The 13,604-nt window shown below is 51.4% G+C and overlaps 5 protein-coding genes across 5 annotated transcripts; all 5 read left to right on the top strand.

Annotated features, from left to right (window-relative positions):
* Positions 1-831: 831 nt before the first annotated feature.
* Z519_06467 (uncharacterized protein) lies at positions 832-1,206 on the top strand (the record flags this gene model as incomplete). Its single annotated transcript, XM_016764207.1, has 1 exon — positions 832-1,206. The coding sequence occupies one exon, from the start codon at positions 832-834 to the stop codon at positions 1,204-1,206; it is 375 nt and encodes a 124-aa protein (XP_016619289.1).
* An 819-nt stretch (positions 1,207-2,025) lies between these two features.
* On the top strand, positions 2,026-4,629 carry Z519_06466 (uncharacterized protein; the record flags this gene model as incomplete). The annotated part of the gene is made up of 1 exon (XM_016764206.1): positions 2,026-4,629. The coding sequence occupies one exon, from the start codon at positions 2,026-2,028 to the stop codon at positions 4,627-4,629; it is 2,604 nt and encodes an 867-aa protein (XP_016619288.1).
* Positions 4,630-5,693: 1,064 nt separating this feature from the next.
* Z519_06465 (uncharacterized protein) lies at positions 5,694-7,136 on the top strand (the record flags this gene model as incomplete). The annotated part of the gene is made up of 2 exons (XM_016764205.1): positions 5,694-6,851; positions 6,909-7,136. 2 exons carry the CDS (start codon positions 5,694-5,696, stop codon positions 7,134-7,136), a joined length of 1,386 nt encoding a protein of 461 aa, XP_016619287.1.
* Positions 7,137-7,742: 606 nt separating this feature from the next.
* Z519_06464 (uncharacterized protein) lies at positions 7,743-9,302 on the top strand (the record flags this gene model as incomplete). Its single annotated transcript, XM_016764204.1, has 1 exon — positions 7,743-9,302. One exon carries the CDS (start codon positions 7,743-7,745, stop codon positions 9,300-9,302), a length of 1,560 nt encoding a protein of 519 aa, XP_016619286.1.
* Positions 9,303-10,509: 1,207 nt separating this feature from the next.
* Positions 10,510-12,794, top strand: Z519_06463 (uncharacterized protein; the record flags this gene model as incomplete). Its single annotated transcript, XM_016764203.1, has 2 exons — positions 10,510-10,713; positions 10,764-12,794. The coding sequence occupies 2 exons, from the start codon at positions 10,510-10,512 to the stop codon at positions 12,792-12,794; spliced, it is 2,235 nt and encodes a 744-aa protein (XP_016619285.1).
* Positions 12,795-13,604: the final 810 nt, after the last annotated feature.

Genomic DNA, 13,604 nt, shown 5'->3' with positions numbered 1-13,604 from the left:
GCGACAAGTGCGTATCCGTATGCGTATGCAGGAGGCCCGCCTTCTCTCGGAGCCCAGCAGTGCCCACGGAGAGCCCCATGCACAAGATGTTTATATAATCAGCTGGAGCCCCCCTGGTGTGGGTGATGGGACTCAATGCCGAAAACTCCGGTTCCTTTGCACAGTCCAACATTGTGAAAGGGGCAAAAATATCCAAAGTTCGCTCAGCCAGAAGGCGCAGGTCGAGATGCAGCAAAACTCGATGCATCTGCCGGTTATAACGTAGCAGAGGAGAGATGGCGAAGACAGCAAAACGCGCCGAAGCACCGCTCATTGAAACTGAACATTGTGCTACACACCATCGATTCTTCCATTCCAGATGAGGTCGCCGAACTCTTTTGGTGACTGGCTTGCAACGCCCACCGATATCCAAAATAAGAAAAGTTACAAAAGCCATGGCATGTCAAGGTACTGGCAAAGTGACGACGGCACCGTTGACGCAGTCCCTTTTCAAGGTTTTCCAAGAGTCGTGTCGTCATGATCTGGGCTGTTCGTCAGGGGCACGGGAGATTTGAAGACAATCCATTTTGCTCGAAGGCGTTCCAAGATCCTCGCAGATAAGGTACCTTGTAGACCTTGCTTCGCATTTAGGAGAGCCATCATGGAAGAAACGACACACGACCTCCATACAAAGTACGAACCTCGTCCAGATGCCTAGCAACTGACTGGTCATGATGGTCGTGGTGTTAATTATGAACCTCATCCTGAACACTCGTTACAATATCCGCGGAGCATGGAACCATCATTCAATTGATCACCAGCCTCTATTCTGGCAGCTGCAGCGAGAAAGACATGTCCGTGTACTCAGAGAAGGCCATATACGATGATCCACTTTCATATTGCGACACCCGATATAAGATTGCTGGTCAGTGGTACGGGCTCCCTAAGGTCTTCAGCAAGTTAGAAACCAAGAAGATCGAAGTGGTCAAGGACACGCCAACGGACATCGTGTTCAAACTAAGACAGGAGGACACTCCCAAGGTGCTCGACACCCCCAAGGAAGTGGACTCTCTGATCTCATTGTCACTCGACGGTTCCGGAAAAGTGCGGTATCATAAGGACATGTGGAACTCCAAGGACTACAGCCATGCGGGAATTGGCAAGTTGATCAAGAATCTGAATGGTGATTACCTTGCAAAGATCACCCAGCCGCCAGATTCCATGTAGACGATTCGACAGGTGCCTCCAGGTTGCGGGACCATTTGATGTCTGGGGCAGAGGGCTCTTGAAGAGGAATAAAGAGGGAAGCAAGATATGCACTAGGATGAGTAAGGGTGAGTGAGAAGGATTCTGGAGAGAATCACGCCGCCAATCGGAGCGGGGGCGGCCTTCACAACAGCTGGGAACAAAGGTACAAAAGGCACATTCCCCCGTGCTCGACCAAGGGACTCAAAGGCATTCAGACAAAGTGGCGGTGAATGGGATCGAGGTCTTAATCAATATCGATCTGTGTGGAAGCGTATGTAGCTGCAAAATGAAGAAAGTGTGCCTATGGAGTGAAAAACGAAAAAGGGGAAATCAAGCAATATGAAGTAAGGAACTGCTACCAAGTAGTACAAGTACCGGGTATGTGGTTAGTTTTGTTGGTGGGCTCGCGGGGTCCCGGCATGGTGGACGGCGCCCTCGACATCCTCCACTGCAGATTTCTCAATTCTTTGCTCGGTGCAGGATTCTCTCCAACTTGGCGTCATTGCCTTTTGTGTTTCCTCACCCTTCGCTGCACAGTCTGCAGATTCCCTCTTGAAGTTCCAGACCTCATTCACCTTCTGCACAATGTCGTTTTCACTGGTTGACCAACGAACGCCATATCCTCTCGAAGCTCTCGCTGCCATGCAGGTCCTCACGCCCGCTCCTGTCGTCCTGCCCTAATAGCTTGAATCATCTACGGTCCCTGACGTCCGACTCTCAGCAAGAAACGTGGTCTTGAAGCGAGAAAAGGAGGATTGTCAAAGTCTCTGTCCCCTACCTTCGCCGAGTCTTAAAACAATGGGTATACCGGCGGAGTGGGCCAGGAAGTTCTGGGAGTTCTGCAAGAGAAATGTCATTCCCGATGTCTTCATCAAGAGGAGGTTGAACTTCATCACCATACACTATCTGTACATGCTTGGAATGACCCTCCTGGGCTCCGTCATCATATACGGCATTGGTGGTATCCATTACATCGACTCCCTCTTTTTCGCCTCCGGAGCGTGCACGCAGAGCGGCTTGAACACAGTCGACGTCAACCTCATACACACCGGACAACAATTTATGCTCTACTTCCTGGCCATGCTTTGTAATCCCATTGTCATCCACTCGACTGTCGTCTTCGTGCGGCTATATTGGTTTGAAAAACGATTCGAAGCCGTGGTCAAGGCCTCCAGTGCCTTGCGTCGAACAAAGTCCAAGCAGCGCACCAACACCATGCCGAGAGATGACGTGGAACAAGGTCTGCCGGGCGTGGCAGGGAGAGCGATTCGGATATTGCGAAACACCGGTCGCAGTCAAAGCCATGCGGATGCAGAGAAGCTCGAGGACGGTAATGGAAAGGCAGTGGACTCATCCGACACGTCTCGGGAGGAGCGTGAGGAGTCCAGGGGCCAGCCTCCCGAGCACCGGCCACATCTCCAGACATCTCAGTCTATTGATGACGTGCGTGTTCCCCAGCGATTGAGCCCAGAACAACACATCCGCTTTCTTGAGAACCAGCGGAACCCTAGTGATACGACGGCTTTGCGAATCCCCAGCCCTCGCGAGTTCGAGCTTGGGGGTCGACCTCAAAATGTTAGTACCAGCTTTGACGACAATATATTGCGTCCGGTCACGAGTGAGCCAGATATCTCCAGCCCCAACGGGAGACGAACCGAGGTGGTACCGGCGGATGACGCTGTTCCTCCTACCCATATCACCATCGACGAACCACAGTTCTTGCGAGACCGACAGGACCGAACCGCTACCTTTCCCCGGCTCAACACCAGACAATCCACACTACCGTCACATACCTACGATGCCCCTGAGCCCGCTTCTAACCTTCGTCGGAGGGGTTCAAATACGTTCCGATCCCTGCACCGCGTCAATACTCCGCGAACACAGGAGCTCGCCCCGTACCTGAGCTGGCAGCCCACCATCGGGAGGAACTCGTTTTTCATTGGTCTGACAGAGGAACAGCGGGAAGAGCTGGGCGGCATAGAATATCGGGCACTCAAGGCCTTGGCCCTGATTCTTGTCCTTTACTTCTTCTGTTTCCATATCCTGGGCGCTATTTGTCTGATCCCATGGATTCTGCGCTCAGGTACGTACGGAAAGTATGTGACAGAACAGGGGCAGGGAAGAGTCTGGTGGGGCCTTTTCACCAGTGCTTCTTCGTTCAACGACCTCGGCTTCACCCTTACGAACAATTCTATGATCTCGTTCCAGCGGGCTGTCTTCCCCCTGCTATTGATGACCTTTCTGATAATCATTGGCAACACGGGATTTCCGTGCATGCTGAGGCTCATTATCTGGGCCACCTCCAAATTCGTCCGAGAAGGCAGTCCCCTGTGGGAGGAACTCCAGTTTCTTCTGGATCATCCTCGCCGCTGCTTCACACTCCTGTTTCCTCGAGAGGCGACTTGGTGGCTCTTTGCCATTCTCGTCATCCTCAACGGGTTGGATCTAATCTTCTTCATCATTCTCGATCTAAACGATCCCACTGTCACCTCCTTACCAGGTGGGATACGGTTTGTTGACGGTCTCTTCCAAGCCGCTTCGACTCGAACAGCTGGATTGTCCGTGGTCAATCTTGCCGACCTGCACCCTGCTATTCAGGTCAGCTATCTCATCATGATGTACATTTCCGTCTTTCCGATCGCCATCTCCATGCGGAGAACCAACGTGTACGAGGAGAAGAGTCTTGGGATTTACGGAACTCCTTCCGAAGAGAACGAAGACGAGGGCGAGCCAAGCTATGTCGGCGCCCATTTGCGACGACAACTTTCTTTTGACCTGTGGTACATCTTCCTGGGCATGTTCATCATTGCCATTGTCGAAGGTACCCGATTGGAGAATATCAATGAATCCGCATTTACCCTTTTCTCCGTCCTCTTCGAAATTGTCTCGGCATATGGTACTGTGGGTCTTTCTTTGGGCTACCCGACCATCAACGCTTCCTTTTCAGCCGAGTTCCACACCCTTTCTAAACTGGTGATAATAGCCATGCAAATCCGTGGGAGGCATCGTGGACTGCCTTACGAGCTCGATCGGGCCATTCTTTTACCATCCGAGAGCCTGCAGGCGAAAGAAGCCAAGGAAGCAGAAAGGGTTATGTCTCGGGTACAACGTCGGAGATCGTCCGTAGGAGCACAGTCAATGATGTCGGCCGTCGATGGGAACATTGAAGGACGACAATTCCGGCCTGAGACAGGTCTGTCTTCAGGGTTACGAGACATCGACGAGGATTCAGAATTCCCACGTCCTCGAGCCAATACCAATAGATCGCACCACAGAACAGGAAGTTCAACGGATCATCAAGTACACAGCGAACCACATAGTGCACGGCGTGGTATAGGTATTGGTATGTTCAAACTGGCGTCTGGCGTCGAGGCCATCAAGGAGGAAAAGCTTCGGGAGTAAATGGATGGAGAGCATCTATCCCGGACAACTTGACAAAACAAAATGTATTCATATTGACACGACGATTCCGACAACATCCATGCATTTGAGCGACGGCGAAGAGAGGAGTACTTATTTGATGGGAGCCTTACAATTGTGGGCGACATGACATTGGCAACATCAACATGCTAACAACATATCGTTGAGTACAGATTTAGCGTGCATGTTTCGAAAACTACCGTAGAACGAACTCTGGTTCAGAGAATGGATATGTACCACGTATGGACATCATCCCCGCTTTGTCCATCACAGGTGAAAACCGAGGGCATTTCCGAAGTACGGAGTAATAAAATGGTTTAGACAGGCCGGGGAACTTCGATCACCAGATCTTTGGGAGAGCCCGTCGTGAAGGATCGTCAGGGACTCAGCGTCGGCTTCTGGCAAAATTGTGCCAAGAAAGCCAAGACAAAGGACGTGCACTGTCCGCCGCTCCATCTCCAGTTTTCGGGGCGGAGGAGTCCTGGCGTTGGGCCCAATTGGCTGCCCGCCCCCTTGCCAAGGAGGCGAAGTTTCACAGGCGCCCCCGATCGAGGTTGGCAACCGCTGTCTGGAACAACAAGCGGATGGGCGGGCTGTCCTCCCTTTTGGTATTGAAGTCGTGGCAGCCCATACCGTAGTGGCTGTGAGACGCTCTGTTGTTTCTACCTCTTACAGACCTTGGCTCGCTTCAACTTCTTGCACTGCCTCACCCTCTCCTATCTCCTTTCCTTTGTGTTGTTCCACGCTTCCCATTGTTCTCATTCCTTTCCAGCTCCGCCATGAATGAACAGCTCTCCCCCTCTCTATCTCTCCCTTGAAGACACGACCCGACAACTGACGTCCTTCAAATCCCGCCACCTCCGCCGGACTGGGTGCCACCGTCATTAAATCCCCCTGTCGCTCGCTTGACTCGAAATTCATTTTTCGCTCCCCGCTCCCGCTTCTGAGGTGTCCTTTCAGTACTGAATGGTGGTTCTGACGGATTTCTTCGCAACACCCATTGATCAACTGTATCCTGTGGTTCGATACTTAACCCACGAAATATCATGAAGTCGCGAATGAGTTCTACTCTGGTGCCGCTGGCCGGCTTACTTTCTTTAACCAAGGCACTCACTCTCGACATGAACAGCTTTGATTCGATCAAGTCTGTTACCTCTACTTTGGCGTACGATATGATGACCTACTATTCTGGAAATCAGTCCGGACAAGTTCCAGGTCTACTACCCGGCCCGTGTGAGTCAACGGCATGTTATTATTGGTGGGAAGCAGGGGCGATGTTTGGAGCTCTTATCCATTACTGGCAGTATACCGGCGATGACAGCTATAACCCTGTCGTCACGCAAGCTTTACAGTTTCAGGTTGGGCCTGAGGAGAACTTCAATCCTCCTAATCAAAGCAAGAATATGGGCGTGGATGATCAGGCATTCTGGGCATTTGCGGCCATGGATGCTGCGGAGGCTGGCTTGCCGGACGTTGGCGGTGATGCTCCTTCTTGGTTAGCTTTGGTTCAGGCCGTTTTCAATTTTCAATCAACACTCTGGGATGCCGCCACATGCGGTGGGGGAATGAGATGGCAAGTCTACTCCTTCAATGCGGGCTACAACCTGAAGAATACTATCTCGAATGGCGGTAACTTTCAACTGGCAGCGCGTCTGGCGAGATACACTGGGAACCAGACCTATGCGGATTGGGCAAGCCAGATGTGGGATTGGATGGAAGCTAGCCCGCTGTTTCAATATCAGGATAATGTCCTCTACATCTGGGACAACACCGATGCAAACAGTAATTGCACAGATGTCGCTCACTACGCCTGGACCTACAACTACGGCACGATGTTGATGGGTGCTGCGGCCATGTACAACTTTACTAACGGTGCAGAACCCTGGGGAACTCGTGTCAACCAGATCTTGCAAGGGGCATTCAACCTGTTTTTCCCCGCGGAATATGGCGGCAACATCATGACTGAGTTCCAATGTGAACCGACTATGGTCTGCAATAACGACCAAAGCAGTTTCAAAGCTTACCTGTCTCGTTGGATGGCTGTTACAGCACTAATTGTGCCAAGTACATATGATCTGATCATGCCAAAATTGCAGGCCAGTGCAGCAGCCGCGGCTCAGCAATGCACTGGAGGGGACAATGGGCGAATGTGTGGGCGGCGGTGGTATTCCAGCTTTGACGGCTCAACTGGCGTGGGACAACAGGTATGTCGCTCCAGGTGAAAGCAAACATTCGGACGCAATTGCTGACTTAAATTTCAGATGCAAGCCCTGGCTGTCATTGGAGGATCAACGATACATCCAGCAATTGTGCCTAAAACTGCTGTTACCGGAGGCACATCGGAAAGTGACCCCAACGCTGGGACTGATGCTGATGCCAATCCTGTTCAGTACTCTCCCATTACCACGGCGGATCGGGCTGGTGCTGGTATCCTGACGGTATTGTGTATTGGCATCATCGTTGGAGGGAGCGCTTGGATTATTATGTAACACCTGTGTAGAGATACGAGAGCAACTTCCGAGTTCTTCGTTTTTGATCTAAGCAGGTCCAAGGAGTATATAGAGGGATTTTGTGCATTTTAGGGAGACAAAAGTCTACTTAGAGGGTTTGTGGTATCGCTACTATGGTGCCAGAACACACGACTTTCCCCAACCATCTGACCCAGGAGAAGATTGACCGATGTTATCCTACAGTAGTACGTAACTTGGTAAGTAACCCGACTGCTCGAGGCTGCCAGCCCCTGCTGGGAGACTGGGACCTGTCGCGTCGCTGCGGCCGCGTGGGGAAGAAACCCGCTCAGGGCAGTTAATTACCGACTCACCGTTTCCGGCGAGTCAACAATCTTCCACCCTCCGTCTTTCTAAACAATCCTCCCTTCTACGCATGATGAAGGCTATGATGATGTGGAACGACTATCTTTGCTAGAACTGGGCTGTTACAAGAAGTCGCTGTTTCGATTTACGAGACCACGATATAGATCCTTCTCTCCTCCGGCATTCGCTAAAACCTCCATTCCATCTGCGAAATCCAACAGGAGACCCAATCACGACCTGCCAAGCACGAGTTTCACTGCATATTCAGAACTGCCAACGGTGATGGAAATCGTGTCTTCTCCGCACCTGGCTTCGAACGATGCATCAGAACGGGTCGGCAATGACTCTCATATCTCCCCAAATCCAATCCAAGCACCGACAACGAATGCCACAGCCCCAAGGAGACATGCAAAGGGACTGTCCCTAAATTTCCCTGTTCTGTTGCCTACCAATGTGTCATACTCGCTTTCTCCGACTGTCGGGTCTGGAGTACAGAGCCCGGTCGAATCAGCCAGATCGTCGCCCCTTACACGCGCAGCCCCTTTCAGAAGCCCCGATCCTGCGGCCGAACCACAGGAGAAAGCTAAGACGAGGGGAAGCGCAGAATTCTTGACTCTTCTGGCTGCGCAGGAACGGAGGGTTCTGGAATTGAAGGAAGAACTACAACGGGCAGAAGCGGACCTGTTGGTGCTGAAGAAGCAATGGGCAGTATATGAAGCGAACAAGAAGAGAGATGAAGTGAGACAAGTAAAGAAGCTCCAGCCCGTGGCTTTGGATGATGTCGTTGGCGGCGAAGGCGCTGTCGCAGAGGACGACCTGGATGAAGAACGAAAGCGGAAGCGTGCACTGGTGGAGAGAAACTACACGAATCAAGCAGCTTCGGCGAACAATACGGGGTCTACTGGTTTGGTAAGGAAGGGGTCAAAGCGAGTCTTTGAAGGAGGCCGACATACAAGAACCTTGAGTCTACTTAGTCCGACGTCTACAAAAGGTGTGCTAAAACACACAGAAGGGGTGAAAGGCGCCAAGGATGACATGACGGAAGCCGATTCCGAACCAGTCAACAGACCTTCGCTCTCAAGGATGGCAACTCTGGACAGTTTGATATCTGCCGATGCCCTTCCCCTGGGATTTGGGAAGACGTACAAAGAGCTAGCAGCACATCGGAGATCCCTGCCCCCAGTGGCCGCGGATCTACTGGTGAAGCAGGGAAAGCAAGTTTATGATGGAGTAAGAGAGGGTCTATGGACCTTCTTTGAAGATATCCGCCAGGCCACCGTTGGAGAAGAGGGCATCAACGGGACTGCAGCTCAGCAGCGCCCCGTGAGGTCGAGTCAGAGAAAAGTTCCAAGAAAGTCCTCCGACAAACCCACCAAACCTAACTCAAAGGACAATACCGAAAACCCCAATTCACGTTCGATGGAGCCGTCATTCTGGAGAGAGTTTGGGCTAGATACACCGCAGAAGAGTTCGACTCGACCAATGGCAGCGGAGAAGCCTAATGGACATGTTCAGCAAAAAAGTAGTACCGACTCTTCGAACACGCCGAGTTTGTTGCCAGATTTGAACGACAACGACGAGGTTGAAGATGGCTGGGATGCGTGGGACTCGCCGGTGAGCAACCGAGAACCACCGATTGACGGGATGGAGGAGGTGAGACAAAAGCCAGAAGACGGAGAATCCGGTCTTCCTTGGCCGGAACTTGAGAGGATTACTCCGAGCAAGCTCACCCGCACAGTGAGCGATCTGATGAAGGAGTGGGATTCAAATCAGGACGACCCAGTTAAAACAAACGGACTGGAAAATGGGCAGATGCATATACTCGACAGTCCACATATGTGATATTGAGGATATGAGATCGGAAATACGATAAACACAGCGTTGGATCCGTTTCGCAGCTATGGGATCATGGATGATGCCGATGGGACCATCGATACTTATGAGACAGATGCCGGTAATATTGCCAGTGTCAGCCACTCTACAAGTGTTCGGTGAGCTGGACCTGGTTGAGCGATTTTCATGTTTGTCACTTTGTTGTTCGCGGTTTGACTGCAACGACCTTCTTCTATGTGATCGCGGTGCAGCGCAAATTACTTCACCACCGTATACTTTTGAGCGGATCTCTGTATGTAGGATATCCCCCCAAAATCGCCCCAGCAACACAAGATGGTTCGAACAATTCTGGAAGGCCATTTGACCCCGAGGTCCCTTTTTGGCCCACTGGAACCCGAGGGCCTGGGATCCATTTCAAGCCCTTCAAGTGGGAGTTTGATTATTTCGGACCAGCTCGGCAGGAGGAGCCTGGGTCTGGCACTGGAATGCTCGAAGACTGGTTCAGCTCGAGCTGGAGAGCCATGATCAAGAAGGAAAAGTGTGGGCAGTGGAGGTGATTGATGCCAGCATTATGTACGAGGTACCTACAAGTAGAGAAACAAAAATGACGGAAGCGGAAGAGAAACGGGCCCCTGCATTAGCGTCGAACCTTCGTTGCATTAGTGCATCATTGGCGGTCACACTATGCCTCATCCGGAGACTCGTTGCCATGGCAGCACAACGTCAACATCGAGGGTCTGTCACCTCCAATTCTACCAGTCCACGTTCTTCTCTTCACACTACCGTGTATCCTGTATCCTTCCATGACTGAGTTTTGGGACCCTTAGTTTTGAGGCTTGATCCAGAGTGCTATCCGCAAGACCCCCTTTTGTGATCCACGTCGTACAAGATATATCCTCTGCGCATCAGCCCCCGCAACCAGGTCGCTTTTATCATTATCCTCACATTCATGCTCTGTAACACTACCCCAGGCATACGTCTTGCATTTTTTTCTTCCCGGCGCAAATTATTGCATTCTGCATTTCCCGACTAGACAAGTTATCAAATTTGGGCGCAATTCTGAACTGTCCAATACTCCTAGGCACAGCCAATGAACAGCTCTCGGTGACCCAGAAGTCCATTCGTGATATTGAAACAGAAAACTACATTGCCACACTCCCGAATCTGAAAAAGAAGAGAGCGAGAGACAGGCAGCGCCAATCAACGGGAGGCGGCCATGGCCATGATTTCCCCGTACTCAGAAGCGCCTCACCAAGCGAGAGCGACGCCACAGAGCTATTTTGAGATTCAAAACGATTCTGCGCACGGCGACACACTCGCGGACAAATATCAGATGCTGGAAGAACTAGGAAGTGGCTCGTTTGGCGTCGTCTACAAGGCAATAGAAAAGGCCACGGGTGAAATTGTCGCAATCAAACATGTAGGGAAGACACGCGATGTCCGGAAGTTTTCAGCTAATGTCAAGTATAGGTGGACCTCGAATCTTCCGAAGAAGATCTCTCCGATATTCTTTCTGAACTGTCTGTCCTCTCATCATGCTCGAGCCCGCACGTCACGAAATACCGCCTTGCGTTTCTACGTCGACAGACCCTGTGGATTGTTATGGAATACCTAGGAGGTGGATCATGCGCAGATCTCCTCAAACCCCCTCCACATCATCTATCAGAAAGCCACATCGCAATTATATGTCGAGAGCTGCTCCTTGGTCTGGCATACTTACATGGCGAGGGGAAGTTGCACCGCGATATAAAGGCCGCCAATGTCCTACTCGGCATGGATGGCCGGGTGAAGTTGGCCGACTTCGGTGTCGCCGCGCAGCTGGTCGGACTGAAGAGCATGAGGAATACCTTTGTTGGAACACCTTTTTGGATGGCACCCGAGGTCATTCAGCAGGAAGGCCATGACGCCAAAGCTGACGTCTGGAGTTTGGGCATCACGGCTATGGAACTGGCAAACGGCGAACCTCCCCATGCGAACGTTCACCCCATGAAAGTTCTATTTCTGATACCAAAACAGCCTGCGCCAAAACTAGACGGCCCCAGTTGGTCCAAAGATTTCAAAGATTTTGTTGCTTGCTGCTTAACCAAGGATGTCGAGAAGAGGAAAAGTGCGAAGGAACTGCTCAACCATCGGTTCATCCGATCGGCGGGAAAGATTGAGGGCCTGCAGGAGTTGATCGTCCGGAAGCAAGATTGGGAAGCCAGCAAAGGAGGAGACCGGAATTTGAAGTACTATGCCGAAACTCTCAAAAACCTGTCGCAGGGCCGGAATGACGATGACTGGGTGTTTGAGACCGTCAAAGCTGTGTCCATCATGAACTTCAAGGACCTTCAAACTCAGCGAAAGAGAAAAGTTGAAAGAACATCCGTTGATGTCTTGGGGGATGAATCGGAACAAAGCGCTGCGCAGATGATGGAGGATTTGGCTCTGGAACGACCTTCAGAACATCAACAAAGTCCGACCAAGCTGACGATGCGAAAGATTTCAGACTCAAAGCAGCAACAATACCGAAGGGAGTCCACGGATTCGATGTCAGGCAAGAGAACAAGCAGGAAGAGACTATCAAGTGCTCAAGTCCGGCAACCACTGGGAGTGAACATGTCGTTTGGCAACAGCCCCAGTACAGTTCGACAATTTAGGCGTGTGTCCCCCAATGGGAACACAGGCCCCAACACGGAAAATGAGGATCCAAATTCTAGCGTCATTCGGACTCCATCCAAGGCCAAACCTGGGCTGGCTTCTCTGGTGGACATTGAGACTTCCTTGCTCTCACAGCCGGACAAAGTGTCAAGATTCTCCTCGACCGCGACGACAATCGCAATCGAGACAAAGGAAGCGAATCTCGGCCGTAGACTCTACTCAAACGCCATTGGTATATCATGCCAAGACGTGCTCAACGACACCGCCGACGAAGTCAAACGCGAGGCTGTTGCACGACTAGCCGAGGCGTTTTCAGATCTGGAAAGCGTGGACCCCGACGGGATGTATCATATCATGCAGTCGGTCATTTCGAGGATGAAGCAAGATGAGACTTTGAAGAGTATGTTACCACAGCAACCGTTGACGATCTCGCCATCGAAGGAGATGCTTCAGCTACCACAGAAGTTCTCGGACCCTTCACAAACATCACACATGCCAATGGCATCACCGCAGCCTATTGGTGCTAACGAGAGCAGACAAGTTACACCTAGCACACCCACGGGAAAAGGAGCCGTGGGGGCGAGACTGGTCCTTGCACAAAACAATCCGCATCTCAAGAGTCATCGACGTAGACAGAGTGCGCAGGCAGCGATAGTGAAATCCCGTGACACCAGCCAAATTTTCACCAGTCCCTTGAAAAACACAAGTATCGACAAAGCAGGTATCTTGAAGGCTGAAAGCCAAACGGAGAAGGAGATGATGAGCGGGTTAGTAGGTGGGTTAGAGCATACGAGACAACTTGCGGACGCGCTCTTTGAGAGATGGTGTGAGGGTTTGAGAGTCAGATGGCCAGCTGTTTGAGGGTGAAAAGGGTGAAAAATACGGAGAGAGCATGGGACCCTCCTTGGTAGACTGATGTTGTTCGGATTACGAGGGTCACATTTCTTTTTCTACATTGTCGATATTGATCCGGATGCTGCTGCCATGGGAACGGGCTTGAAGAATCAACTCCTGGATCGAACGGTTTTGGTGGTTTCCAACTGCATAGCGACGTGGAGTCGGCGTCTGGATCTTTCTGCTTGTGGGCGGATGTACGGGCCTTTTTGCATCTCCTTTTCCCGTTTGTCGATTGATTGATTGGAGCTACGGCACGACGTCTCAATACGGCATCACATCACCGAAAGAACAACAAACACAGACTGCCTTGGCATGAAAAGGACAGGAAAGAGAAGACAAAAGTTACGATCCATCCGATCGATTGATCGCTGTTTCAATACTACTCTGACGCCCGATACAACGATTTTTATAGACGAAGAACGGAAGAGGGAGGGGGGAGAAATTATGTGTTTGGATGGGATGGGTTGAGTTGGCCTTCCTTCCCAGACTAAGCTCAAGGAAATCAGTTGCCCTATGTTACTCAGGCCAAGGCAGTTCTTGCTCGAAAGGGGAATGATTACCTCGAGTGCGAAGAGAGCACGGAGCTCAAACAGGGGCTGGGGCCGGAGTTGTGTGCAGCTGTGTAACGAGAATCCCGGAGAGGAGAGAGGTCTTGAGGATGGATCGATAGGTCGATAGATCGATAGATCGACGGATGGGTGGACGAGTGGATGAATGAAGGGAACGCGAAGTTGAGAAGCGGGAAGGAAGGTAACAACATGCAGGCGAGAAGAT

The sequence above is a fragment of the Cladophialophora bantiana genome (assembly GCF_000835475.1).
Source record: "Cladophialophora bantiana CBS 173.52 unplaced genomic scaffold supercont1.9, whole genome shotgun sequence".
Classification (NCBI taxonomy): Eukaryota; Fungi; Ascomycota; class Eurotiomycetes; order Chaetothyriales; family Herpotrichiellaceae; genus Cladophialophora; species Cladophialophora bantiana.
This window is presented reverse-complemented; position numbering and strand designations above follow the sequence as displayed.